Below are 27,866 nucleotides of genomic sequence, written 5' to 3'. Positions count from 1 at the left end.
TGGACTTGACTCATTTCTGGCTTCGGCATCTCTCTCAGCCACGAGGCTCTCAGAGGAGACACGTAAGGAACCTTGTTTTCTTCTTGTGTGTAACCCAGATAACATGGAAACCTCTGAGAGTTGGCTTGAATTCGCCTCTGCAGCTGCTAAGCTGAGCACAAAGCAGAACCAGATCGCTGAGGCTCTCCCTCTCTTGGCTCAAAAGCCAGGGTGGGGCTGGGATGGAAGGAGGCCTGAGCAGGGGGTTGGGGAACAGGCAGCACCAGGGTCAGTGTGTGTGACAGAAGAGCGTGCTGGAGAGAAAGGCCTGTCAGAGGCAGGCCACAGGACGGCCCGGGCCCGCGTGGAAGCCTAGGTGACCACACTTCTGTGGAGCTGCAGTCTAGCCCAGGAGGCTAGATTTAAGACCTCTGGGGGAAGTTCCAGCTCTCTCTTCAGGTCACGAGTTCTTCATTTCCAGAGAGGCTGAAAGTCATTATCAGCAGATGCGACAGAGCTCTGGGTGGGAAAGGCTCAGACAGATCCTCTCACGGGCTCGACTCACGGGCCAGTCAGGATGGGTTCTCCATGACCAGCTGGGGGCTGCGGGGTCTGGGGGCCCATCGCCTCCCCACCTCAAGCCCATACGACGGGGTCATACGACGGGGTCACTGTGTGGTTCTGTGACAGCCTCTCTTGCCAGAGGATAGGCACGTGTTTCACTTACTAGTACGCGGAGATGGGTGTGGCCTGAAACATGCTCAGTGGAGAGCTATTGGCATCCCCTGTTCAGTGAACTGTCCCACTTTGAGCGCCACAGCTGGACCACGTATGTAGTCCACGTGGCAGTGTGTGGGACACCAAGTCCCTGGCCACTGTGTAACCTGAGTTGGACCCCAGCTTCCCTGCCTCTCTGGCTTCCTCAGGGAGTGGGAAGAGGCTCCCACAGCCCCGTCAGGCTTTGTACTGTTGGCTGAGCTTCTGCCTGCGGAGGAAGCAGCAGGTGGCCAGCGTGGTAAGGACTATGGCGGACACCAGTGTAAAGCTAAGGATGATGATGAGGTTAACATTCTTCAGCCCCCCCTTCTCACAGTCCTCTGGACGCACTAGGCTCAGGGACACCTCCTCCTGGGAGCCAAAGCGGCAGATGAGGTCCTGAGTGGCGTCCACATCCACTCGGCCCTGGTGCAACTGGGCCGCCAGCCAGCCATTGCCGCAGCAGCTGAGTGGATTTCCCTGCAAGTACAGCCGCCGGAGACTGGTCTCCAGGCCACCCATGGCATTGCCCGGCAAGAGGCTGAAGCTGTTGTTCCGCAGATCCAGCACCTCCAGGGACACAGCCCGTGTCCAAGCAGGCAGGTGGCTTAAGCGGTTCTCAGCAAGGTTAAGGCGCTTGAGACGACGGAAGCAGGGCAAGTCTACTCTCAGGACCACCAGCCCGTTGCCTTGAAGCTCCAGGACCTCCAAGGATGCCTCCAGGCCCACCAAGGCTCCCGTGGCCACATCCAGACCAGGATTGGCAGAGAGGTCCAGCTCAGTAAGTGGGGTGTGGAGGAAGCTGCCTGCCCTGAGTGTTTCCATCGAGTTCCCCGCCATGTTAAGAAAATGGAGGGTGGGGATCCCAGAGAAGTCCACACAGCCCGGGGGACCCGGCTCTGCTTGTCCCCCACAGGGGCTGACCTGGTTTCCCTGTAGGTTGAGCCTCTGCAGGCTGGCCAGGCCGGCAAAGGTGTAGGGCGGAAGTTCTCGCAAGGTGTTGTCCTGCAGAAGCAATGTCTTCAGTGACCCCAGGACTTTGGTACTCAGTTCTAACGCTTCCAGCACATTGTGGCTCAAGTCCAGAAGTACCAGGCAGGGCAGGGAGCCCGCTCGCCGAGCCTCAAAGGATCGCAGACAGTTTCTGCTGAGGTTGAGGAAGCGCAGGGAGGTCAGATGCTCGAGAAAGCCAGCAGGGACCAATTCAATCTCATTGTAACTCAGGTCCAGGTTTAGGAGCTGGGAGAGGGGGTGGATGCTGGCATTCCGACTGGGGTTGGACAGTAGAGAGGCTGACCAGCCTTCCGACGGTGCATGGAGGTCCTCGCTGTCCTGGGGCAGCCCTGTAGGGAGCTGGATGAGGTTGTTAGACACATTCAGGTAGATGAGTCTTGGGAACATGGCCAGGTCAGGGAAGTGGAGCAGCTTGTTCTCCCGTAGGTCAAGCCAGGCCAGCTGGAACTGGGCCTGTGATTCTGGGGCCGTCTGGAAGGTCTCAATGCTGTTGCAGCTCAGGTCAAGTACCTGCAGCTGCTGGAGGCTGAAGTCCGAGATGCACGTGAGGGAGTTGCGGGAGAGATTGAGGTGAGTCAGCTGGGGCAGGGCCTCAAAGGCACCATCCTCAATGTCCATCAGGACGTTGCTGTGAAGGTCCAGCTGCTCCATGGCGGGCATACCCCAGAAGGTGTGGCGTGCCAGGCGAGTGAGGCTGTTCTCTGCCAGGGAGAGCGTGCGCAGCCTCGGAGCCTCACCCAACAGCCGCTCCACCAGACTGCCATGCAGGCTGTTCCCAGACAGGTCCAGGGAGACCACAAGGGGCAGGCGGCCCAGACCACCACTGTTCAGTGCCATGCCCGCGGCAAGCCGGTTGTGGGCCAGGTTGAGGTGCTCCAGGTAGGGCAAGGCCTGGAAGACCCCCGGCTGGAGGAAGCTAATCTCGTTGTCACTTAAATCCAGGTGGCGAAGTGCTGTATAGAAGCTCAACGGGGAGACCAGGATGCTCTGCAGCCGGTTCCCGGACAAGTAGAGAGCTTGGATGTCCAGTGAGAGCACCGAGGGGACCTGAAGCAGGCTGAGGCCGTGGCACAAGGCCTCCTTGTTCACCTAGGGAGAGCAAGGGTTGCAAGGAAGCTGGCATTAATGGGGACAGTACAGTAGGTGGGGACAGGGTTCTGTAGGAAAGATGCTCACCCTCTCCCTAAGCATGGGGTGCTTACCCCAGAGACCTGGGATGTTAGCCTTGCCCCCACCCAGTTGATGCCCCCATGCTGCTCTCTGTCCCTGACTGGCAGTCTTGCCGGTGCTAAACAGAAGGGAACAGTAGACAGAGAAATAGTAGATAGTGCTAAGAACACGTATGTGTTGACTGTTGTCCTGCTCTGTGGGAAACTAAAACATGTTTCACTCATAGTGATCCAGAACCAAGAAGCAACATGACCAAGGTGGGCCCGTAGCGTCCAGTTCCACACCTGGGTCTTTGCCACATCCTAGATATACAGTCCTAGCTTTAGGCTCAAAGTGTCATCCGGAAAAGATGTTTGCAACAGGGAGACCCGCAGGCTTTCCTGCCAGTTCCTTGGTTTGGTCCAGCCAGCCTCAGACCACATTCCTCCTGTGACTTGGAGTGGGCTCTGGACTTGAACCTTTCTGCAGCTGCTATCTGCCCCCGCATCAGTGGCCCCACTCTGGTGGTCTGGTCCAGCACAGCACCCCAAAGGTAGTAGGAGTAAGGAGACAGAGCAGGGTAAAGGGATACCAGAACACAACAGGTGTCACCCGATGACAATTTAACCGAATGACCATGTATAGGACACATCAACATGGACACTCCAGTTTCTCATCCCAAAATTAACTTGTCCCTCCCAGCACCTACTTTACACATCAGGACTTTCAGATTGGTGACCCTGTCAGAGCCTTACAACAGCCTACTCGGTGTAAAGGGGCATTCTGACGTAATTATATATTTTTACCAAAGTCCAGGCTGGAGAAGGTAAGAGAGACTTCAGGATCATCCAGCTGATGTGGAGGGAGCTGGGATTCGAACACAGGGCCCTTGGCAACTCTTTTCCTTCCACAAGATGCGTTTCTAAGGGTCATAACTCTATGCAAATGCATGTCTCCACCTGGTGGCTCCCAGATTCTCACCCCAGGTATCCCGCCCTCCCTAGCAAAGAGTGTAATGGCTACGTCAGCCAGTTTTTGCCCCTGCATCTAAACTGTCTCCATCCACTCCTACCCAACTACCCACCTGTTCAAGGCCCACAGACTGCTCGAACCCCACAAGCCTATGGTACCCTTGGCCTAAACACAGAACAGAGTCCACCAAGACTGTCTGTGGCACTGCCCAACCCGTCTACTCACCCCAATCCAGTTTATATGCAGTGACCACGACTAGCACTGGTCTCACACTCTTGCATAACCATCTGTGGACATGCATGGAGCAGATCTGTATGAGAACTCCTCACCGGGAATCCTAACCTGTCTTCCCCAGAGGCCCTCCCTAACTGCGCCTTCTCCCTATGGCTTGGTGCCCCTGAACAGTGACTGAATGGGGACCTGCAGACAGTGAGCTTTGAGAGGAGAGGGGCCACTTTGATTGACATGGGTGTCTTGGACTTGGCCCAAAGAAAGTCCTCTGGAAATGTCTTTTATGAATGAGTCGCAGACATCTGTGCTTAAGTAAGGGGCCTCGATTCAATCAATGCCGGAAAGAGAAGAACTAATCCAGATATGCAGATTAAAGCCAGAAAGAGGCATTAGAGCCGAGTGAGCCAGCTCACCTGCTGTCCAGATGTGAGGTCAAGGCTTGCCCGGGCAGTAACCTGCCTGTGTCATAGAGGTCCAGTGGCTGAGGTAGTAAGGAAGAAACCCAAGTCTGGCCTCCCCGCCTGACCTAGCTCTGAGGCTCCCACAAGGACCCCAAGGGGAATGGGGTGAGGTGGGGCACCATCTGACATGGGCACCTGTGTGAATGCCTAAAATACCTTGACTAGCCTTACACCTCCAGGAAAAGCTGCTGAGGCTCTAGCAGACCCATTAACCCCCATCACTGCCACTCACAGAAACCAGACACCTACTTGGCACCTACCTCCCAGGACCACCCTGCTGTAAGCAGCAGTAAGATGAACTCAGTGCTAGTGTGGGTTTCTTTTTGTGTAAACTGAGCCTTCAGCTGCCCGGGTACCCAGGCTGGCTGGACAAACACCACCACGCACTACGACGGACTCTGCATTTGCAGTGTACATGCCCCACTTCCCCCATGTAAGCGTACGCCTATGTCCTCTCCCTTGTGGATAAGCAAAGGTTCCCCAGGACACCAGCTCCAGAGGAACCATGACAGGGGTTGGCATAACCTGAGACCGCCTATCAGATACCTCAGAGGTCCAGGGAAGCACCTGGTACCCACCTCTGTGATCCAGCCCAGACTTCAGAAGAAGCCTGAGGGCTTGGGCCCTCTTGGTGCCCTCCCCGCCCTTATTGCTGAGCTCTGACTGACAGCCAGACGTCTCTGGTGCAGAGATGATGGGGGCCTTGGCTGGGGGTTAGCATCTTCCCTCCCTCTGCTGTGTTAACCACTGCTCTGCTTTCTTCCTGAGCTGGGGGAGGGGGAGGGCATGCTATCCAACTTCACTTCCCATCCATACATGGGAGGCGAGTTTCCCGCAATGACCTGCTCAGGGGAGGCTGGATTTCAATCCCGTCTCTGTCACTTCTACATCAGGGCCCACAGGGTCACATGTCTCTTCTGCAGCTAGGTATAGAGCTCTTTTTGATAGTTCAGAAAGTCTTCTCCTATCTCATGCTTCTCAGAGAGTCCCTGCCCCATGCCCTGTGTCTGCGGGTGCCAGAGCCCTCGCCATCTAAGGCCTCAGACCTCCAAGGCTGTGAGCACATGGTGAGATCTGGGGTCGTGGCTCTCGTTATTCTGGGGTGTGAGCCTCTCAGGAGGTCTCCCAGAAGGAACCGGTGGCCACAGCAGGGCACACAGACCCCAGGAAAGGGCTGCTGGCATTTCAGCCCTCTTTATGCAGCTATCCATTCTGTGCCCAAGTGCAGCTGGTGGAGGGCCTGTTCTCTCTCTAGTCCTGCCTCACAAGTAGGTTCTCAACCTTCCTAACACTGACCCTTTAATACAGTTCCTCATGTTGTGGTGAGTCCCAACCACAAAGTTATTTTGCTGTTACTTCATAACTGTTACCTTGCTACTGCTTTGAATCCTAATGTAAGTATCTGATACACAGGATGTCTGATAGAAACCCTTGTGGGGGTCACGACCCACGGGTTGAGAACCACTAACCTAGAGGCTCTTTTCCCTATGCCTTGCGGGGTCACAATGTCTTCCGAATGTTTGCCTGGTTTCTGTCCTCTAGGAGCTCTTGGCTGGCCAGGTAAGACAGTCTTGGGCTGTGCATGAAGCAACATAACCTCAGTCTTCTCAGCAAGGAGATGGGTGGAGGACATGGAGCCAGAGGAGGGAGCAACAGAGGAAACCAGTCTGTCAATGGTGGGGGAGGCTTCCTGGGCAGGGTGGCATTTGACCTGGCTGTAATAAGTGAGGAACAGTCCAGCAGGCAGGCCAAGTCCAGGAGCCCAGCCAGGGAAGGGATGTGTACCCAGGAGGATCAGTACAGCGGAGCCTTTCTCAGCTTGTGTAGCCCAGGATTTCCTAGAAGACCAGCCATTTATAAGAGGGACAACTTGAGGAATAGAGAGCCAGAGGACTCCACTGTCACTAGCTGAATGGTCTTGGTTGGGTCTCCAAACTTTCCCTCTGTAAAATGGGAACAAATCGGATTGTTGGGTAAGTAGGCTCAACAGCCTAGTGTATGCTCAACAAATACTAAATACTAAGGCAAAGCTCTATCCTTTTTTGGTTCTCTAACCTTTGCTCCTGGACTGGGCTGTGGGACCCTCCCTCTCAGGACAAAGGTGGGACAGGTACCCGCTACTCTGCCTGCACTCTGTCTTACCGTCCTACACGGCACTTGGTCTCGGCGCTGAGAGATAGCCAGGCCCAGGGTCAGCATGGCCAGGAGTATCAGGATCTGGTAGCTCATGGCTCTGCCTAGGGTGGAAAGGAAAGAGGAATGTTGAGACCACGGCTCCTTCTACCGCCAGCAGGACCCAGGAAAGCAGGAGGCACGTGGGCCTCAGGGGAGCTGAGAGTAGTGAGGCTGAGGTAGGAGGCCAGGAATTGCAAGTTTGAAGTCGAGCTGAGTCATTACTCAGGGGAAGTAAGACTTTTAAAGCTTGCATGTGTGACTATCTGCGTTTACCTAACCCACCCGAGGCCATTGAAATGGCTCAGGGGTAAAGGCCTTTGCCATTAGGACTGAGTTTGATCTGGGACCCACATGATGGGTCCTAAACTTCCACTCCCCTCCACGCATGCACCCCTCTCTTCTAATAAATAAAATGTAACCAAAACATTAAAGAAGGCCAACCTGGTAGAAGGCAATTAGGATGGGCACTCAGGAGACAGAGCTACCCTAGGGCAGGGCTGGAGGGAGGTTGGGCCTCTGACTCAATTTCCCTCCAAGCCCCAGACAGGCCCCCATCCCAGGTCCTTAGCCCCAAATGGAACATTTCATTCTTTGCAAATCCTTCCTTTTGACCTTTTACTTTTGGTTGGAATTCTCAGACCTGGTCATTGTTAGGGGCTGGCGGGAGCACCGACAGGAAGCCCCACCCCAGCAGGCTGCCAGCCAGCTACTTTCACTGAAGGCTATGGCTGCCCAGGTCCATGGGCCCACAGGGACCTCAGAGGCCCTGAGCAGGGGTGAATCCCTGTGGACTTGAGCCAGGTGCTGGGGAAACACAGATCAGTCTGTTAACCTAATTAATTAACAACTGCATGCATTGACTTAACTCCCGTACTGAGTGTCACCCCACATCTAGTTCTGAGTGCCACCCCACAGCCCTCAGGGCTGATATCTGCTCCCTCCATCTCTGCTAGGCTCCTGCTGGGTGACCTTACACGGGTCTTGTCATCTCTCTGACCTTGTTTCCGGGGTTAAATGTCAACTGTGTCGAATTTTGTTGCGGACAGCTGAGACAGTCTGTGAGAGTGTCGCAGCACCATCAAACCTGACGGTTAGCACTAAGTTAATCCCCACAAGGACTCAGTTCTGTTTCCTCACACGTCTCATTTTATAGAAGGGAAAAGACAAGCAACCAAACCAAAACAACACCCAGGCTCAGAGAGGTTGTGGAATATAGCTAAGACAACACAGCTAAATGGTAGACTTAGACTCTGCGCTCTTCACCTGAAGGTCTCCCGCGGTGGGTGCTTGGTAAGAGAATGAGACTTGTCCCTCTGAAGACGGCCTTGGGAGAGATCTGCAGGCCTGTGCCGGCTCTTTTGACGGTCAGAACCCACTGGGGATGAATCTCAGTGCAGTGGCTGTCCATCTTGCTGAGACACACAGGGGCCAGCATGGGCCTTTCGACTCTCCTTCCTGGCTCCCCCAGAGCCCAGCCCTGCCCCACAGTGCTCCACTTTCACTGCAGGCTATGAGGAAATTTTGTTCCTTTGGTTCAAATGAAGTCCCCACCTGCTTAACTCAGCAGCATACTCTGAGCTAAATGAAAATCCCCGGCCTTCATCTCCAGGCCCTGGGCAGCCAGCCCTCCCTGGGCCAACTCTTGTCTCCCACCTGACTTGACATTGTCCCCACTCTCTCTGGGCCCTGAACACATGTACACACGTGTGCTTCCTTTGGACCTCTGGAACCCTCGCTTCCTCTGCCTCCCCTGCAGCTGAATATTTCCTCACCCCGTGGAGCTTAGATGCCAGATCCTCTGGGGAGCCTTTTCTGGTCCCCCACAGATGCCCTGTGTTCTCCGGGCTCTTGAAGTTGCTGAGCTTTGGACAGCCCAGTGTGGGGCACAGAGCACACCCCACTATGATTCCCTACCCTTTAAAATGAAAGTACCCGTGGGTACACCTCATGACACAGGGAAGCCAGATAGAGAGCACAGCGGCAGGCAAATCTCTCTGTGGGATGCAGATGAGGAGAGGTCTCCCAACTCCCTCCATCCCCCACCCCTCCCTGCCCTAGCCCACCAGGTTCAAAGCTGCCCACCTTCACTGTAACAGCCAACTCCACTGTTTGTTGTTCTTGCTTCCCTCCAGTACGGGACAATCTGTCCCATCCATGGCAGCCAGTGACGTTTCAAAGTCACATGCCAGATCTTACAAATCACTTTGAAATCTCCAGTAGTGTTCAGGCTTCACACACTCACCCATCAGCTCCTCCTACCACCTTTTTCCCCTCAGCAGACTCCTCAGTCACCTCAGTACCTTCCTGGCTGCCTGGGGACTCTGCTTTGCTGCTCCCTCCTGGTCCAGGATGTTCCTGCTCAAGCTCCTGGGTGCTGTATCCCTCCTCCCCCCATTTCTCATTTGCTTCATTCCTTAAGTATATGCTCACTAAACTTCTCTCAGGGAACAAGTGGCTGAATTACGTCAGAAGTTTGGCTGCAGTAAGGACAAGTCAGGACCTGGGGTTAAGCTGGGGATGCCCAAAGGGACCCTATCTCTCCTTCTTCTGCCAAGTCCTGTTCTACCCCACCATGGGGCTTCTGCACATCCAGAAGGGACAGCCCCCACTGAACCACAGAATTATGATGGAGAAACCCCCTGCTGTGCCCCATCTGCAGCATTGAGATCTTCAGTCCCACAGGGAAGACCAGAGGCATTCGAACCCTGGGTCACTGTCAAGTCCCAGCACTCACTAGTATGGCCCCCAGGGCAAGTTCTGCCTGGGTGATTCATCTGCAGCGCACACCAGTTCCCATTCCGACACTGGCTATCCTTAGCCATGGGATGATGAGGTGGGGTGTGACCAGGAAAGCACTGGGACCCTACAGTGTCCTTCCCTGACGGTTCAGTACCAATGGTGCTGAGGAGAGAGGTCCTAGCTCTGCAGGCAGGTGGCTGGATTCTGATTGGAGAGGTGTCAAAGAATCTCTCTCTCTCTCTCTCTCTCTCTCTCTCTCTCTCTCTCTCTCTGTGTGTGTGTGTGTGTGTGTGTGTGTGTGTGTGTGTGACAGAGGGAAACAGACAGACAGATAATGGGGGCAATCCTATAATAAAAATAAGACTGCCCCTACTATACAAGGAGGTCACACATTTTTCTAAGCCATAGGTCGATTACAGGTCTTTTAATTCTCATGACCACCAAGTGAGGTGATTACTATAATTCCCATATACAGACCAGAGGACGGAGGTTTGGGAAGGCCAAGTGCCTGATCCCTAGGCCCTACGTGTGCTAAAACTGGGACCGAGCCAGATCTATATAGTCCCTTAGTGCTGTGTGGTCTCTACTAGTGCAGACCCCACTGGCACCCTGTAGAAATCTCTCCTGGAACATGTGGTTCAGAGAAATGACTTACCCAAAGTCACTTGTACAGTAAACAGAAGGGTCAGAATCAGAATCCAAGCCCTGTGTCTCCAAAGCAACTGCCAAGACTTCCTTCCTAAGGTAGCCGAGGAGCCCACAGGTCCTGGGCCTGGCTCAGGAGTACACTGAGCGGTAGGGCTCTCAATCTGCTATGATGTACTGGCAAAAGGGGTCTGGGAGAGCAGCTTCAAGGCTCACAGGGCAGTGAATCACTAAGGGCAGCCCATTCTAGAGACATCCCACATCTCAGGGGATCAGACTTTAACCCAAAGGAATGAGCCTATGATGTGAAATGTCAGGGAGGAGATGGGGTAGGAGGTCCCTCCTATCCATAAAGAAGGGTGGCTTCAAGTCTCCCCAGAGTGCTGGGTATTCCCTCCAGAGACAAGAGTGATGGTGTGGAAAGCCCATGTCCGCCTGGGGCAGACCTGAATTCAAATCCTGAAGTGCTAGGTTGGCTGTATGCTCCGAGGCACGCACGGAGTTTCCGGCCTCGATTTTCCCAGCTGTCAAATGGGAACGCCTATCCGAACCCTTCCCTGGGTAGATAAGCTAAGACCCGGGTGCAGAGGGAGAGTCCGGCCCCAGCTCCCTAGGCACCGCCGCCTTCCGCCGCCCCTACCTGGCTCAGCGCCGCCGCCGCCGCCCGACTCCTCCGTACATCGTTCACACAACCCCGGGGGTCTGGCCCGCCGCGGCCCGGCTGTTCCAGCGCCGCTCCAGCGGGCGGCGAGGGGGCGGCTCCCGCCTTTTAAATAGCACCCCGCTCGGCCACGCCCCCTGGGGCTGGGAGCCGCGGGGTCCTAACACCGCCCTGCCTGTTGCGCGGACCTAGGAACCGAACATCACCTCTGCTCTGGAATCACCCGCCCCGGGCCAGGGCGGCACTTGAAACCGAAAAACGTCTGGAGGGAGAAGGATCACAAAGGAAACTGAGCGGGGGCAGCCGCACGTGCAGCCGTGGGCATGCGAGGTCTGGGATGCGGGGAGCCGCAGGTCCGCGGAGGAAATCCTGGCGCCACCGCACTAAGGCGGGGGTGGGGTGGGGTGGGGGTGGGCGCACCCAGAGGTGACTGACAACCTCGGGCACGGAAGGAAGTGACCCTTCTTTGGCCCTGGGACGACCCTGAGGGGGTTCCCCGTACCTCGGGTATCCTGCCTTTAAGTCATCTCCAAGCCTGTCAAAGTCCCCAACTAACGGATGGAGAAACTGAGGCCAGGAGTTGGAGTTGGGGTGAAGGATAGGACGGCGAATAGGTATGAAAAGCCAGTTGACAGAGACTTGTCAGTTCAATTCAGACTGCGTACAATTGGGGGACCCGAGGCTCGCATAGCTTGAATTGCATAATGATAGTCTCACAACTTACCCAAAGCTGCTGCCTTTTCAAGGTACTTAGCCTTCTCAGTCACTGGTACGGGTCCTGCTGAGTTCAGACTGAAAGATGGGTGATCCTGGGAGAAGAGCGTTGCCACTGTGTTCCAGTCCCTGGTTCGGCATTCATAATGTTCTCCCAGGTTCGCGTCCATGGGGTCATGTACCAAAAAAGGGGCTTGTGGCTACTCTGGAGCATGGGCAGAGCATGAGCAAAGATTCAGAGCCGTCCACCCTATCTTAACGGCAGCCAGCGTGAGAGTAAGCAGCACCAAGCAGGGTGAGCCAGGGTGGAGCTGGGCCTTCCCTCCCATCTAATTCAGTGTTGAGTAGTGGGAACCCTGACACCACGGTCAGGAAAAGTTTCATGAAGGAGGCATCCCCTGATGTCAGGGCAGCAGAGTAGCCAAGCTTCCTGTCCCCCCACCCCACCTCAGGAACTCACAGGGTCCTGGCTCCCAGGAGCACCCCAGCCCTTGTCTGTACTATCTAGTCAGACTGAATCTGCAAAGTATGGGATGACAAGAGCTGCTCTTTTGGACATAGTACGAGGACAGGATGAAGTTGATGGGCCTGTACCCAATGGATGTTAGAGAATGTTCCTCCCCTCATCTGCAGCTTTAGGTGTCCGACACCTTTTTCAGGTTCGTGTCCATGGGGTCATGTACCAAGAAAGGGGTTTGTGGCTACTCTGGAGTGTGGTCAGAGCACAAACAAAGATTCAGGCAGCTTGGCTTAAGGTGGGGGCAGGGCAGGGCTGGTGCCCAAGCTACAGGATGAGCAGCTCGCTTCCCTTGTGCTCCCAGGGGATGGGGTTGTGGTTAGGAAGCACATGGGGTTTTGTGCCCGGATGGGGCTCCCCAAGAGATAGAAGATATAGGGGCAACCATGCATACCCCCCCACACACACACTACAGAGGTCTCTTGGGACTGAGGACCAAGCCGGAACTCTTCAGCCCCCACCTTCTGCATCTCTGCCCTTTGAACTGTCACACTGTGTGACTTGGGGAAGATTGCTTGACTTTTCTGACCTCCCCTTGTTTCTGCAGAGTGAGATAAATGGTAAACCCACAGATCAGATGGATGGGGAGATCACATAAGACAGCCTGGGCTAAGAACCCAGTGACGACCCTCTTCCATGGGCCCTGGGAAGCTGGGAAATAAAATTGTCCAGCATCTTCTTTGTGGGCAGATGTGAGGTGAGGCTGAGGAGTTAGAGCAAGGAGGGTGGCTGATCTAGAAGTGTAAAAGTCCTCCCCTACACTCCTTCCTCCTCCCCTACACTCCTCCCTCCTCCTCCCTCCTCCCCTACATTCCTGCCCCCTCCTCCCCTACACCCTCCCCCCTCCCCTACACTCCTCCCCTCCCCCCACCTCCTCCTCCTTCCTCCCTACATGCCTCCTCCCTCCTCCCCTATACTCCTCCCCCCTCTACACTCCCCCACATGCCCCCCACCCCCAGGAGGCAGAGCCTGAGTCTTGAGGGGATGCCAGAAACCAAGCAGGGTCTCATTCACAAGGAGGCATGGGCCGCACTTTATTCTAAGACCTATGGAGGACAGGCGGCTTTCTGTCCTTCCATCTGCCAGAAACTGGGTGTTTTCAACATAGTCCTCAGGTGGCAGGTCAGACATGACCTTTGGTGTTTTAATGGACGTGCTTCTATCCGGACAGGGGGCATAACTTTTCCTGGGTCCTTACTTACTGATTCTGCTCTGCGAGAGTGGCTCTCAGACACCAAGCCTTGCTCAAGACTCCTCCGGAGGAATTTGCTCGGGCAGGTTAACGCCTGAGGTGTAGAAGCTAGTGACCCAGAAAGCCAGCGATGATGCAGCCCATGTGCGCATGCGCATGTTGCCAAACTTCTGTGAGCCTCCTGTCCTTGCTTACCTGTAGGACAGAACGAGAAGGATCAGATCCCTAATTTAGTTTCCCTTGCTTTTCGCCCGGACACCGATTTTGGCTCAGTCCTCCTTATTTGGTAAATACCACTTGGGAGTCAGGAGCCAAGCACAGGTTTCCATCCGGCACCAGAATGTAGTGCTCAGTTCTGGCTTCTTCATCTGTGACCCTGCTTACAACCCATGCGGGCTCCTGGGAGCCAGGGAGTTCCCCATCAGCTGCTACTAGGGCCCTGACTGCCGGGCCGGAACCCTGGCTTCCCCCATTCTTCCCCTGTTCACCTTAGACAGACAGGGTGCTGACCATGACTGTTCAGGATCATGACTCTGACCCTTGTCTCTTGAAGGGACAAGAAGAAAGTTCAGTTCAGACATATCAGAGAAGAGAATTTGAAGCCAAAAGCCAATGCTGGGGGCCAGGGAGACAAGCCCACGTAGGAACTAGGTGTGTGATTTGCACTGGGGAATGAGTGGCTTTAGTGGAGGGTAGAGGGCTGTGGAATGGGGTCAGGGTGAATGCTTTTCTGGAGATCTCCCCTTGCCTTGGTCATCATGGCTCCTTTTAGGGACAGGCTCAGAGATTCTGACCTCTGGGTAGGTCGTCTTGAAGCCAGCACGTCTATTGAGCCTGGCTGACCCCCAGAGGGCTGGTTTTCTGTTCTTAGTGGAACAAGTCCGAGTCATCCATGCAGGGGTAACAGGTGTTGCTGAGGCCCAGTTTCCTCCAACCCCCCTCCCCGCCATCACACAGGGGCCTCCAGGCTCTGAGTACCAGCAGTGAGCACTGTGACTGATCCCCCTACAGGCTCCCCGGGCCCCCAGGGAATGGCAAGGTGCCAAGTGAGAACTTTTAAGACAAACATGAAGCTCTAAACATCTTCATAGCGTGTCTGTGCTGAGCCATGGACCGTGAAACCACAATGCTGCAGCCGGGGACTGCTGGGAAGTGGGGAGACCCAGCTCACAGGCTTCCCGGTTAACCATTTGTAGGTCAGAGCGTCATGAGGGTGGTATGGTATGACCTTATCCATGGTCCATGAGGCAGTACTGCAATTGGCAGAACTGAATTTCCGGTAGAAGACAAGGCTCCTGCCAGGGAACAGGACACCCTCAGCTCAACATCCTCACTGTGGCCTCAAGATCATCTTCAGTAGAATGGAGCCCAGCATCAGGGGTGGTGAGGGGCTGATGGCAGTGTGGAAGAGGATGGTGTAGGATTGGGTCATCTGGTCGGTGGTGTCATCTTCCCTCGGGGAAAACCTGAGTTCCGTGGGTGACAGGAAGATGGAAACAGTGTGGAGGAAGGCCCTGGGAGGCCTGGTTTGGGAGAGCTGTAACACAGAGACCTTACCCCTCAGGCTCCACGCACCGCTAGGACATGGGCAATGGTCTGGCAAAACTCTCACAATGGGCACCTTGTCCTGGTGGTTCCCTGAGGCCCTTTCCTAAGATGGAGGCCAGATGCCAGGGTCCTGCCTGGGCTGAGTTTGCAGTAGACATCAGGCTCCCTCTTCCTAGAAGTCCCACGCTCAGCAGAGCCTCTGGAATCTGGCTACCACAATGGTGGTTGATCCCCACCGCTAGGGTCACCTTCCCACACTTCAGGGAATGCCGTCTGCCTCCTCCCTTCTAGGCCAGTAAGGTGAGAACACAGCCTGTCCTCACACAGGAAGAGTCCAGTTCTCAGCCCAGCTCGACTTTCTTCAACATGCTTCACGCTGGGTGCAGAGCTCCCGGGTTCACACCACAACCTCTTCAGAGAAGAGAGATTCCTGCTCCCACACTTCCTAACACGAGATTCTTGAGGCTGGTTAAAGTGGGTCTGGTTCAGCAGGTTGGCACCTTGGAGGCCCCAGAATCCGGATCTTTAGTGAACCTTAGAGGTGTTGAGGCGCTGGTCCATGGACCTCCCTCTGAGAGGCACCTGGACATGGAGCTTTGTGATGGGGGACAAGGAGCTGTAGAACAAAAGGACAATGGAGAGATGCCCTTGTGCTTGGTCAACAAGCATATTTACCAACCAAGCCATCTTCCCAGCCTAGGATCACATCTCAGGGCATCCCCATGGGCGTGAGAGCTTGGTTGGAAGTTCAGGAGCCTATTTCCAGGATCCCTAGTCTTCCTTACCAGAGGTGGCCTCACGCTGGTAAGGGAAGGCTAGACTAGGCAACTTTTGAGTTATAGCACAGAAAAGCTCTGATATACCTAATAAGGCAGGTTTTTAGGTCATCATCAATGACAATATCGTGTCCATCCTGAAGGTGACGCATGCTGATGGTAAGTGACCAGCTCAAGGTCACAGAACCAGGAGGTAGGAAGTGGATTCAGCTTCTTGCGCTACATCCCCAATCCTATGACAGTCACTAACTTGCTGGTAAGAGCCACACACGTGCTCCACCAACACTGTGTGTCAGCATTGCAACACCTATGCCTTCTGCACAGTCAGAGATCTCTGGAGCATGGTCACAGAAACAAGACCTGTCACCTGACACAAAACGCCACATAGGCGTGAGTGTCACCAATCTCTCAAGCTCTTGATAGGTCATCTCAGGGCTGGGGAGATGGCTCAGTTGATCAAGTGCTTGCTGGTCAATCACGAATGCATGAGTTTGGATCTGGAGCCCTCTTTAAAAGCTGAGCGTGGTGCTTTCTAATCTCAGTGCTGGGCTGGACTGAGAGCAGGAGTTGGGGGATAGAGGAGGTTAAGAGACAGGCTAATCCCTGGGATTCAGTGAACTCCAGGTTCAGTGAGAGACCAAAACTGAATGAATAAGGTGGAGAGTGACTGTGGAGGCCACTCAACTCTGACCTCTAACCTTCACATGAACGTGCAAGCATGTGCGCGCGCGCACACACACACACACACACACACACACAGAGAGAGAGAGAGAGAGAGAGAGAGAGAGAGAGAGGTCACATAGTCATCACACATAGATACACACACACACACACACACACACACACACACACACACCTCAACACAAGCATGCAGGGCTCATGCAGAACACACCACAGCACACACAGCACACATGCACGCTCATACACTATATATATATATATATATATATATATATATATATATATATATATATATAATGCAAACTATGGCTCACATCTTGTGTGTATGGAGGGACAAAATGTCCCAGCTCCCCCAAATCCTCATTTGTTTACTAGAGATGTAGGGAAAGCCTCCTTTCTGTGTGTAAGTCACACACACACTCAGACACACAGGCACACTTGTAGACACACTCATAGGAACTGGGCTGCCATCTTCAGGGCCCAGAAGCAGATTTTCTCAGTGTTAGACTACACATGAGCCAAATGTCTTTTACTCGGCTGATTCCTAAGGCACAAAAAGGAGTGAGGGGGAAGGCATGTTTTGGCATCAGACAGCAGCAGCCATGGGGGTCCTGTGATTAATCCAGACAGATACAAGGAGGCCGGGCTATGCCTGCCGTCTTGGAAATGGTTACTGGGTGTCCAGGACTTCTGCTCTCCAGGCTGGCGACTGCTGCCTGCTGGCTCTCTCACTCCTCTGGGTCAGGCACGCAGGACACCAGGGTTTGAGGTCTGAACTCCATTCCTCAGAACAAACTTGATCCTGTCTGCATGGGTCCGTAGGTGTCCCCAGCTTCCTGTGGCAGACACAGTATGGAGGAAGGAGCATTCTACATAGCTGTTCTCCCTGTGTACTTTTCCAGCAGTAGGGACAAAGCCCTAATTCCAGGCCTCTTCCTTGCCAGACCTAGAAGGGAGCTGACTGCTCTCCTGTCTCCCTGCTCCTCACTGTGCCTCCAGCTCCTCAGTCTACTGAGTTCGTTCAAAGCCCTCAGGCCAGCGCCACCATAAATGGATTCTGTCCGCGGTTCACACAGCCACTGGTCTGCATCCTTCCCCGTGTCTACCTTCTAGCACCTCCCGCCTCCCCTCTGAACCTGGAACCTCTCCTGTGTTCTCACCCTTCCCCCAGGACAGCTTTCTAGTCCAAGGCCCCCTTTCTTGTTCCTATGTCCCTGTGGCAGCCATGGACCAGGCCACTCCCTTGCTTAAGACCTGTGACGCCACTGTGGCGGGGCTCACAGCACCCCTCCCTTGGACTGCTCGCACCATCTCACAAATCACACAACCACACATGTCCTCGGCCCCCTCTCCCCTTCCTGCTCTCCCAAGCCTCCTTGGTTATCGCCACCAAAAGCCCTCCCCTTCCTGCTCTCCCAGGCCTCCTTGGTTATCGCTCCCTCTCTTTCCTCTCCCGCCCCTCCCTCTCTGCCTCCCTCTTCCCCACCTCCTCCCTCTCTCGTGGAAAATTCCAGAGGCAAGGGCTAGAGGGACTTCATGTAGAGCTCCATGCTGATCCTGCAAAAATGGCCCCAAGGGGTGCCGGGGTCTGTATTTCTTGGGCTCAGGAGCCAGGAAAAGGCCACCAAGGGAGGGACCGGAGAGACATTAGGGGGTTTTTGCCGTGCACAGAAGCAGAAGTCTGAAGCGGCCTGGGTCTTTAGCCTTCCCTTTGCTCTCTGCAGCCTGACACACCATCAGCCTGACCTTGCCCCTGTTCACAGTGACCACCTTAGCCCCTCCATCCACATAGACACCTGTTCATGACATTGGCCTAACCGGTTGCTTTTCTGGTTTCACCTCAGAATGATCATGATACCACTGTTGGGCCCCACTGTGTGTGTGTGTGTGTGTGTGTGTGTGTGTGTGTGTGTGTGTGTGTCCGTGTCACCTATTACTGCAGCTCATGAGGTTGCGAGGGTGGTGCTAGAGGTGGCTTTGGAGTTGAGGTTCAGTTCTGCCATAGGGTGGCTGGGTGACCTTGACCCCAACCTGAATACCTTCATCTCAAAGGATGGCCCCTACTTACCTCGTGGCACTGTGGAGAAGATGGAGTCCCAGACACCTGTCCACATTAGTTTCCTTATGGTGTGGCATGAAAATGCCCTAAGGCTGTGAGAGCCTCACAGTATGCCCAGGCCCCAGGGGAAGACCAAGCCTTGAAGGAACCCAGGCCTTAGGGTTGGGGGAATGGCTAAGTCAGTAAAGTGCTTGCCATGCAGGCACAGCGGCCTGAGTTCTGACGCCCAGCACTCCCAGAGAAAGGAGGCTGTGGTGAAATGCTCCTCTAATCATAGTGGTGGGGAGTCTGAGACGAGCTCATTGGCCAGCCCAATCAGTAAACTCTGGGTACAGCGAGAAAACTAAGGTGGAGAGCGATCAAGGAAGACTCAGATTCAGCCTCTGGCTCCAATTGCATGTACACACGCCTGTGCATGCACACAATCTGCACATACACCTGTACACACACCTGTACACATTTGTGCACGCACATGCATATACACACATCTGGCTGTACCCTGCATAGTTGGGTGACCTGGGACTCCCCAAGGAGATATCTGTAGGTCTGGGGCTCAGAAGAAAGGCCGAGCCAATCAGTGGGAGGCCACCAAGTGTCTCGCTGTCTGTAAATAGGACAATTTGGCCGGCTTCCCAGGAGAGGGTACAATATGCCACATGAGCCAGGAACATGCTCTAAATGAACTCAACTTACTTGTCGTTTGGTAGAAAGTGTGACCAATGAAACACCAACCAACCCTTTGATACATGCCTCCCAATGCCTCCAGGCCTTCTGTGTGGTGACGAGACACTGGGCCTGCCATCTCTCGCTGCCCTTCAGTGGTTAGGTGGAGCCCCCTGTCAAGTGGATACAGCTGAGTGAGTCTTACCATTGCCTCCCTCTTCCAGCGGGCAGGCCAGCCCAGGAGCCTGTAGCTCATAAAGCCTGTCTGGAATGCCTTGCCTGCCCCCTAGTGGACGACTAAAGACACATCTCTCTGAGACTGGCGCCTTGAACAGGCACAGTGAGTGAAGATTAGGGAAGAGGGCCTTGTAGACCTTAGACCCTTCAGGGGGGGGAGCCAGAATTGGCTTGGGGACCTTGGCTTCTCATTAAGGACCTCAAGGCTGTCTAGAGACTGTATAGCAGATGGCCAATCCCTGTGTCCCTGCTCTGCAGTATTTAACGGCCTCCCATGAAGTGTAGCCTTGGCTTTCTTTTGAGCAGTGTTCCATTTACATTACACTGGTGCTCACTTAACCACTGTAGCTGCACTACCACTGCTGCCACACTAAGTCCCTTCTCCACTGATCAGAGACTCAAGTCCCAAGAGCAAGGCCCTGCTCAGGAAGCCCCAGGTCTGCAGTAGAGGCATACTCAGATCAGTATAGCCAGAGCGGCTGGGAATGAAAAGTCATAGCACTCAGGGGTGGGAGAAAGGCTTCTGGGAAGTCTTGGAAGACTTCCTGTAGGAAACAGCAGAAAGCAGAGACCTAGAAAGAAGGAATCTGTCAGTAGGGGGTGGAAGTCAAAGGTCTGGGAAGGAATACACAGGCTATGCATTGCTGGAATTGCTGTGGGCTTGTGAGCAGAGGCTGCTCAGGACAGGCTAGGGCCATCTGACATGCTGTAGAGCCTAAACCACTGGGTCCTGTGTGAGCATTAGTCCGAGCATCCCAGGGAAGGATTGCTCGTAAGACGCCTATGGGCTCCTTGGCTTTATTTGTCCACTCTCTAATTCAGCCCCTCACCTGCCTCTACCTAGGCATTAGGCTAAATGAACTGAACAAGGCTGCCACCCCAGAGATGCCAGCCATAGCAACTGCTAACTCATTCAGAGGGGAAGGAGGGACTATAGCAACTGGAGGAGGCTTCTTCAGGTGGGCTTTGACTGGTGTGTGGCGGTTTACTGGGCATTGGAAAGAGCTAAGACCATTTAGATAGGTGGTGACAAGAGCAAAGCTGGAGCACCCTGTCTGAGGGGCCCCAGGGAAGAGTGTAGAATGTGCCATGGCAACAGATCTGGGGGTTCTGGGAGGCTACAATGGAGCAGACAGATGCAGAGCTGGCTTCGAGCTAAAGACTTTGCAGTGTTCCAAGTCCACTGCCCAAATTGTGCCCTATTACATGATGAGGGACCGTCGGCTCCCAATCACCTGCCTCCACCAGAACCCCATCTGCTGAAGTGTGACCCCATCTCCTAGTCAGGCTGGGATGGCCCTTCCCTCAGATCTCACTCCGAAAGGATAGAAGGATAGATAGCCCATGCTGGTGGGACAGAGGGACATCTCAGTTGCCAGCTGACAGCCAGCATAGAGCCTAGGCTCAGGCCCTGCATGAGTGGTGAGTTCATTCATGCAGACCCCAGGCTGGCTTCTCTCCAGAGCCACGGCACCCAGCTCCAAAGGCCCCAGAGCTAGGAGAGAAGAGCTATGTCCTGGAGGCAAATCCCTGGGAGCACATTTGGGACCATGGCTTTCTGGAGGTGGAGCTTCTCTGGCACTAGAAGGCATGGATCAGGGAAGGGAGAGGGCACACTACCCCCTCCAACGCTCCATCTCCTGGTCCATAAGATGGGCAAACAGTTCCTCCAAGGGTGGTGGGCATGGTAGAGCTAAAGACAGGCCTGACCTATAGCAGACAACATGCAGGGCACAGTGGGGGTACAGCCCACTCCCAAATTCTGGATGACAGGGAAGTGTAGGGCAGGGGAACACCTTCAGAGGGGTCAACTCACACAACTACTTGTGCTTAGTGGGCCAACTTTAGAACTAGGGTCCCACTCCCCACCCCAGGTCCAAATCCCCTGGCATCTGTGCAGAAGCCTGGGGACAGCTGCCTGGGCCAGCAGTGGGGACATCTTAGTGATCAGCTGGCTGGTTGTTCTCCTGGACTGCTCAAGTGTAAAAGCCCATGGGTAAAGCCAGTTACACTAGACACGACACGTACATGGGCACATGTTCTAGGACAGACAAAGGTGAGCTGCATGACACACGCAGCAGGGTTTACATGGACACTCGGATTCAACAACGCACATGCTGAAGCCAGGCTTGCAGATCTCCAGGCCCACATGGACACTGATACATGCACACAGAAACACAGAACACAAGTGCACAGGCACAGAGACCCATAGACAGTGTTTGCATGACACAGAGACAGCTCACACAGGCTCATATGTTCTGCCTGCTAAGTGTCTGAGCTCTGGTGTCTAGGTAAGGCTCCACAGAGATTTATGGGTCAGGACACTTGCACATTTGCACCCTAAGTCACATCTGTCCTACACCCCGAGTTTGTGTGGCTTCTGCTCCCTGACCCCCTCTGATTGCACAAGAGCCCACAAGGTAGTAAATTCATCTGGTCTCTGTGGTACAGTAGGGACCGAGGCTCAGAGACCTGTGTGATGGCCAAGGTCATACAGCTCACAGACGGAACACTGAGGCCCAGATGAAGGCAATTTCTTTGTGTTTGCCCATCATGTGCAGATACCTCTGTGTGCCTCAGGACACATCCAAGTCTCCAGAGGGCCTCACTATCTAACCATGTCTCAGATGAAGACACAGGGAAGCCCCCTGGTAAGAGCTACAGGCCTAAGGCAGAGCGTGAAGACCCTGTAGAAAGCAGGTCCCCCGTAGCTATACCACACAAGTCATAGCCACATCCCACCAACACCCAGGAGGACTTCCCTTCTCAACATCTACAGGATGACTTGGTGGACAGGCATAATGTCTCCACAGGCTTAAAAGGATTCGGTGCAAAGTTGTGCAGGTAGGGAAGGCCAGCTGAAGGGAATCTGGACACAGTGACCTACACAGGCTTCTCCAGAACCCCCAGGTAGAGTCTTACCATCATCTCCCTCTCCCAAAGGGCCCCAGCCATCAGTAGGAAAATGAGTTACATGTCAGCTGATCTTGCTGGCTCTGAAATCAGCTGCAGGGATTTAGGGAGCGTTCTTTTGATATGCTGCTGTTTAATGAGCTGGGCTCCTCCTCCTCCTCCTCCTCCTCCTCCTCCTCCTCCTCCTCCTCCTCCTCCTCCCCTCCTCCTCCTCTTCCCCCTCTTCTTCCTCCTCCTCTTCCTCTTCCTCAGTATTATTCTTCCAAACTCTCACTTCCTGACAGCCAAGAAATTCTTGGCTCCTCTCCCAAGATTCTGGGACCCCACACTGGCCTCTCAGCACTGTGCTCTCAGGTGCTGAAGTTTGGACCTGTTCTGGTGAGGCAAGGAAATAGTCAGGACTGGATGCTACCTATGGGCCCAAGGGTATACTCTGGGCATTTTGAGAATCTTTTTGATGTTCGTAGGGAGGATAATAGAGAGGACACACACACACATACACACACACACACACACACACACACACAGAGTAGGGGTGGGTGTGTGCACCGGCCACTGGGGGCAAAGGCTCTCCTTACCCTGGCCTTGGGCCCTTAGCCATGTGCTGTGGACAGGGTCTTCCATAAGGAACAAGAGACTTGGAAACAGTGGGCTCTCTGCATCAAATGGCTTGCCCAACACGAAGTGAAGCACTGCAGGATGGAAGGGAGTATTTCCATTTTTATTGTTTTCCTGACAGGAGGCAAGGACACCCCCAGAGTCACTAGGGAAGACACCAGCCCCTCATACCACTCATGGTGGCAGGCAGCCAGGGAGCTGACATTCGTAGGAGGCAGGGGTGATGGGGGCATCTTGGCTGCCTTGGCACCTGCCCACCGACTTGCTATCAGGGACCTGGCCCAGCGTCCCCTGAACTCCTGGGCTCAGCCAGACTCTGGCGAGCTTTGGCAAAGCCAGTCCGGATTTCTTGGTTTATATGGTCCTGCCATGGGTCTCTGAGGAGAAAGAAAAGGCAAGGGTCATAAAGTGAGAGGAGCGACAGAGAGAGGTTGCAGGGCTTTTTAATGGTGCCAGTCATACCTTCCCTCTTACGTCTGATGACACCCAGCAGCCTGCCCTGGGCACACGGTGCACACTGGGCACAGTGGGTACAAGGGACATACTGACCTAATGCGTCCCACCTTTGTACCACAACATCCCAATGCTCAAACGTGATGTCTTCTGCTTCTGTGGCCACCCCTCTGTGCTCTACTTGGAATAGGATCTGGGAGGCCCTGGGACAAGGTGTTCCCTGGACATCCCCCATAAATGTTCACTTTCTTGTCTGCTCTGCCCACGATGCCCCGAGCTGGCTAACCCCCAGAACTGCTTTGAGAATGAAGCAGGCATCTGAGGAACAGCCAAGACTTCACAGCACTACACAGGGGTAAAACCCAATACTGCATAGACGCTAGACAAGCATTCTGCCACTGAACCACACTTCCAGCTCTCAGGAACATCATGGATGCTGGCTTGCAGGAGCAGAGGGAAGAGAAAGGGAGCTTTGTGGTGTCTCCTTGAGGCGTGATGGGGGTGGGGCTCTCTCAGTTCTGTTGCCCGGTAGATGGCTTTGCCATCACAAAATCAGCGTAGGCTCCTGCCTCTGATCTCAGCCTCACTTTCGATGGGATAGCGTTGTAACCAGATGCTGTGCACACACGCTTGTGTGCGTGCGTGCATGCTTGCATACGTGTGTGTGTGTGTGTGTGTGTGTGTGTATACAGATGCTCTGAGCTCACAGTAGGCCTGAGCACAGACCCTTCCCTGCCTGCCTGAGGCTCTGGGTCAGGCGATGCTCCTTGCGGATAATCTTCAGTTTCTTCCCTCCCTGAGCCAGAAGATGAAAACGTTTCTGGCACGTTCTAAAGTTTCTGCCTAGGAATGGAAAACATCAGCTTAGGGAGCCTGGGTTGATAAATTGCAACCAAGCCGGCAGATCCCAGTCCTGGGACAGAGTAGCTGGGGCAGAAAGGACTTCTCTGAACTGTGGGCATGGATAGAGCCTGGGTGGGGACAGGGCAGGAGGGGACTGGGCCTTCCTCAGGGTGTGGCCAGATCAGATGAACCGAGGGATCGGGCTGTGAGCTGAGGCCTGAATGCAGGAAGGGGCCAGGCTATCGAGGGTGTGACTCAGCGGAGGAGTAAAATCCGAATTCAGTCCCAGTACTACAAACAAGCAAATAAATAAAATGACGCGATGACAAACAAACCAAAACGAAACCCCTAAAAGTGGCAGTGCATCTTAAGCCATAGCAACAGCAAGAACAAAGGCTCTGGGGTGGGGAGACCCGAGGTGTGCTTTAGTGAGTGGCCTAGAAGCCCCTGAGAAGGTGTCCGGCAAAGTAAGCACTGGCAGGGGCGAAGCCGTTGGCTCAGAGCAGCCATGTTTAGCAGTGAGTCCCAGCTGAGTCAACCCTTTAATACAGTCCCTCATGCTGTGGTGATCCCCGACCAGGACATTATTTCATTGTCAGTTCAAAACTGTGATTTTTGCTATTGTTTTGAATCAGAATGTATGCAGGATATCTGGTATGTAACCCCAAACAGGTGGCCAACCACAGGTGGAGAACCGATGTGTTAGAGGCATCTGGGAGGGGCTGGTGCACCCCCAGTCCCATTTCCCGCATGGACTAAGCCCCTTGGGCATCATGGTCCCAGAACCTTCTGTCCTCTGATAACATCTATGCCTGCTGCCTTTGTCTGTGGAGGCTGCTCATGAGGGCAGGGGAACGAGGAGCAGCCTGTTGGAGGAACCCACTGATACTCCCCATGGCCCTCAGTAAAGGATGGAGGACAGAGAATGTGCTGTCAGAGGCCCAAGCTCTAAAGGATCTTCCTCATGCTGCTGTTGATGTCCTTTTGATGGAGGAGTCCCGTGTCTGTGGCAGATGGTGACAAGAACACATCTGGACAGCTCAGAAGAGAAAGACCCTCAGTGCTGGGTGCATGACATGCCCACAGGTGGCCTGTTCATGCAGCTTTTATACGGACACAGGAAGTGTTCATGCTAGCCAAGTGAGCATCCTAGGGACCCTACTTGCACCCCAAATGGTGGTTCAGCCAGGCTGTGGAACAATCACAGCTGCCACCCATTCTGTCACACAGAGACAGTACTTGGTTAGCGCCAGGAAAATTATGTTATTTCCCAGGTCTTTCCAGTAGTCAGGCCTTTGATAATCTAAAATAACGGGGTCACCCCTAATAGGGAAGTGGTTTTAAGGAACCCCTCACTCACCCAGGCTGGATGGACAGAGGTGTAGGGAGGGATCTACAAAATCCCGTCTTCCCTGTCAGCCAGTAAGTTTCCTCCAAGCCCTTCCCCTGGAACAAAGAGGAAGAGGTGAGAGGCCCAGGCTCTGGGCCACATCTCCAGGCAAGGAGAAGCCTGGCTTTCCCTCTTTACAACTGTGTGACTTTGACCAACTTACTTCACCTGTCTGTGCTTCCTCTGTTATGTCCTAAAGCCATTGTGAGGGTTAGTAATAGAATACTTACCAGTTAAAGAGATGAAGCAGGCCTGGGATCCTCAAAAGCTGAGGCATGCACTGTGTAGAATTCCTCCCCATCTTCCCTTGGAAGACTGCAGCCTTCCTTGGATTGGGTGGGGGGAACTGTAGGACACTGGGCTCCTATGCTATTCCAGCCCGCAGAGTTTGACTCAGAGTTGACTCCTCTGTTGACTCTGTCCTCTTTCTCAGGACATACCAGCCTCATGTCCCCAAGTCCAACACTCCTACCCTGGGCTCATTCCCCTATCCCCGGCCTCCTCTATCCCTGTCGATCCCAGGGTGTCACAGGCAGACACTGGCCCCTAAGGGATTGAGGACCATGCCCTCGGTGTCTCCTGCAGCTACACCTCCTGCTGTGGCAACACCCCATAGTGTCATGAATCATAAGGAGTGCCTGGTTTTGAGGTCCAGTCCCAATCCTGGGGCGGGGGCTTTACACTAACTAGGGTGCCTGCCTCCTCGTCAGGTCTACCCCTAACAGAGGAACTGGAGGAGGAGGAGAAGGAGGTGGAAGAGGAGGAGGAAGAAAAGGAGGCAACCAAGGCTCAAGACTCTTCTCTGCCTCGAAGGAGCTCACGGACAAGTTCAGAGCCCAGGATCACACCGTGGCCGTGGAAAGCCATTAATGGATGCACAGGGAAGTTATGGTAGCCACTATTTGGAGTAAGCACGGATGTTCTTGGGATAGGGTAGGCTTTGGCGAGAGGTGATGTCTGAACTGGGTTCTGAAGGATGCACAGGAGCCCAGGAGTGTTGTAGAGAAGACACAAGCTCAGAGCCATCATTGGATCGGTCATGAGCTAGCCTTTGCTTTTCTAATTGGATTCACTCAACTATGTAATGAGGTATTTCTTTCTTTTCATAGCTGCTCTGAGGGTTGTATGTGCTATGTGGGCTGGGCACCAGGGTGTTACTCAAGTGGATCATCAGTGGCCAAAACTTCTCTGCTGTGCCCCTGACTCTAGAATAGAACCAAATGGCTCCTAGGAAGAAATCTTGTTTGCTTCTAAATTGGGGACCATAGAGGATCACATCTATGCCCAGCTCATACGAACTGGCCAGCTGAGACCTCCTGCACCCAGAACCCGGTCTCTAGGGCAGTCCCTCACCTTCAGTTCGGTCTGACCTCTGACATCAATTTTGTAGCCTTCATCAAGGCTGAGCAGGGCCTGGACAGTGTTTCGGCTGACGTGGATTCTGTATGCTGAGAAGACAGACAGAAATCAAGCCACAGCCTGGTGGCAGCCTACTTCCTAAGAGCCTATGACTCCAGCCCCAGCCAGTCACACCACACAGTTATGCATGTGGTTCTCCCTCCTAACCCTCTCATTCCCCTTGATAGCTAAAAGGCCCCCCAAAAAAGCAAACTGCATAAATGAAGTGTTAGGAGGTGGTGTCCCAGGAATACAGTGTTTGCCTGTAGGGCTACCACATCCAGTCGCACAGTGTGTGCACATTAAAGACTGCACCATCGACACCCAGAGACAGGTCCTAAGATGTGGCACTGTTGGCTGCTTTCTTCAAGCCACCAGAAGGGCTCTCCCATGTAAGGGCCTAAAATGTTGGAGATCTTTACATGGTGGCACTGGAGCTGACCTAGCATAACAGGGGTTGGCATGCAGCCAAGTAAAATCAGAAGCTGCAAGAGGTCACCTCACTGTAAAGGGAGGACCAAGGCCTTCCAGGCAGAGCCTGTTCAAGGACACTGGGCAAGTCGGTTGGTTACAGCGCTAAGGGGAGGACCCAGGTTTCCTTGGATCATTGTCTTCTCTGCTAGTTCTCCCACGAGATCATCAGAGAAACCCATGGAAAGTTAAAGAACACACATCCTTCCCTTCTGTTCCTTGTGCTGAAGCCTAGGGCATGCTGCCACCAGGAGGGGACATGGTAACTGAATACTGTTTCCCGTAGCCAGTCTGAGTTTGTTGAGAAAGACTTCTCCGAGGGGCGGGATAGAAGTCGGAGACACTCACGCAGTCCAGTGGATTCCATCCTGGAAGCAGTGTTCACGGTGTCCCCAAAGAGGCAGTACCGAGGCATGGTGAGACCCACAACACCAGCCACACAGGGCCCTGAAAACCAAATGTGCTTGGGACCTCAGGGGCCAGACAGGGCATCCCCCATGCCACCACACCACCCTCTGTGTGTCCTGAGCTGAGGATCATGGTGTCTGGAGTAAGTGGCAACTCTGAGGGAGGCCGTGCATGGGCTAGGCTCTGGGCTAGGGCCCGGCGGC

The 27,866-nt window shown here is 54.1% G+C and overlaps 2 protein-coding genes across 3 annotated transcripts in view; both read right to left on the bottom strand.

The window, feature by feature from the left end:
* Positions 1 to 650: 650 nt before the first annotated feature.
* Positions 651 to 11,721, bottom strand: Lrrc32 (leucine rich repeat containing 32). Of its 2 annotated transcripts, XM_032895669.1 has the most exons (3): positions 10,762 to 10,828; positions 6,705 to 6,799; positions 651 to 2,838 (listed from the first exon to the last, which is right to left on the bottom strand). In XM_032895669.1, exons 2-3 carry the CDS (start codon positions 6,789 to 6,791, stop codon positions 934 to 936), a joined length of 1,992 nt encoding a protein of 663 aa, XP_032751560.1. In that variant the 5' UTR covers positions 6,792 to 6,799; positions 10,762 to 10,828; the 3' UTR covers positions 651 to 933. The 2 variants fall into 2 exon arrangements, with proteins under 2 accessions (XP_032751560.1, XP_032751561.1); XM_032895670.1 differs by lacking the exons at positions 6,705 to 6,799; positions 10,762 to 10,828 and adding an exon at positions 11,701 to 11,721.
* Positions 11,722 to 22,782: 11,061 nt separating this feature from the next.
* Positions 22,783 to 27,866, bottom strand: part of LOC116893951 (guanylate cyclase 2D) — a 34,755-nt gene continuing 29,671 nt past the window's right edge. The window contains exons 16-19 of the mRNA XM_032895668.1: positions 27,604 to 27,702; positions 26,740 to 26,834; positions 25,357 to 25,442; positions 22,783 to 23,077 (exon numbers count right to left, since the gene is read on the bottom strand). Of these exons, the coding sequence (XP_032751559.1) occupies positions 22,969 to 23,077; positions 25,357 to 25,442; positions 26,740 to 26,834; positions 27,604 to 27,702 (389 nt within the window). The 3' untranslated portion in view covers positions 22,783 to 22,968. The remainder of the gene's footprint in view (positions 23,078 to 25,356; positions 25,443 to 26,739; positions 26,835 to 27,603; positions 27,703 to 27,866) is intronic.

This window comes from Rattus rattus, chromosome 2 (genome assembly GCF_011064425.1).
Source record: "Rattus rattus isolate New Zealand chromosome 2, Rrattus_CSIRO_v1, whole genome shotgun sequence".
NCBI classification, from domain to species: Eukaryota; Metazoa; Chordata; class Mammalia; order Rodentia; family Muridae; genus Rattus; species Rattus rattus.
The sequence above is the reverse complement of the archived record's forward strand: the minus strand, read 5'-3'. Positions and strand labels throughout refer to the sequence as shown.

What these genes read in the sequence shown, in the direction of transcription:
- Lrrc32 (XM_032895669.1), bottom strand. Translation starts at nt 6,791, where the DNA reads ATGAGCTACCAGATCCTGATACTCCTGGCCATGCTGACCCTGGGCCTG. An exon ending in ACCAAGTGCCGTGTAGGACG is followed by an intron (nt 2,839 to 6,704) that starts GTAAGACAGAGT and finishes TGCTCTCCCTAG; the next exon opens with GTGAACAAGGAGGCCTTGTG.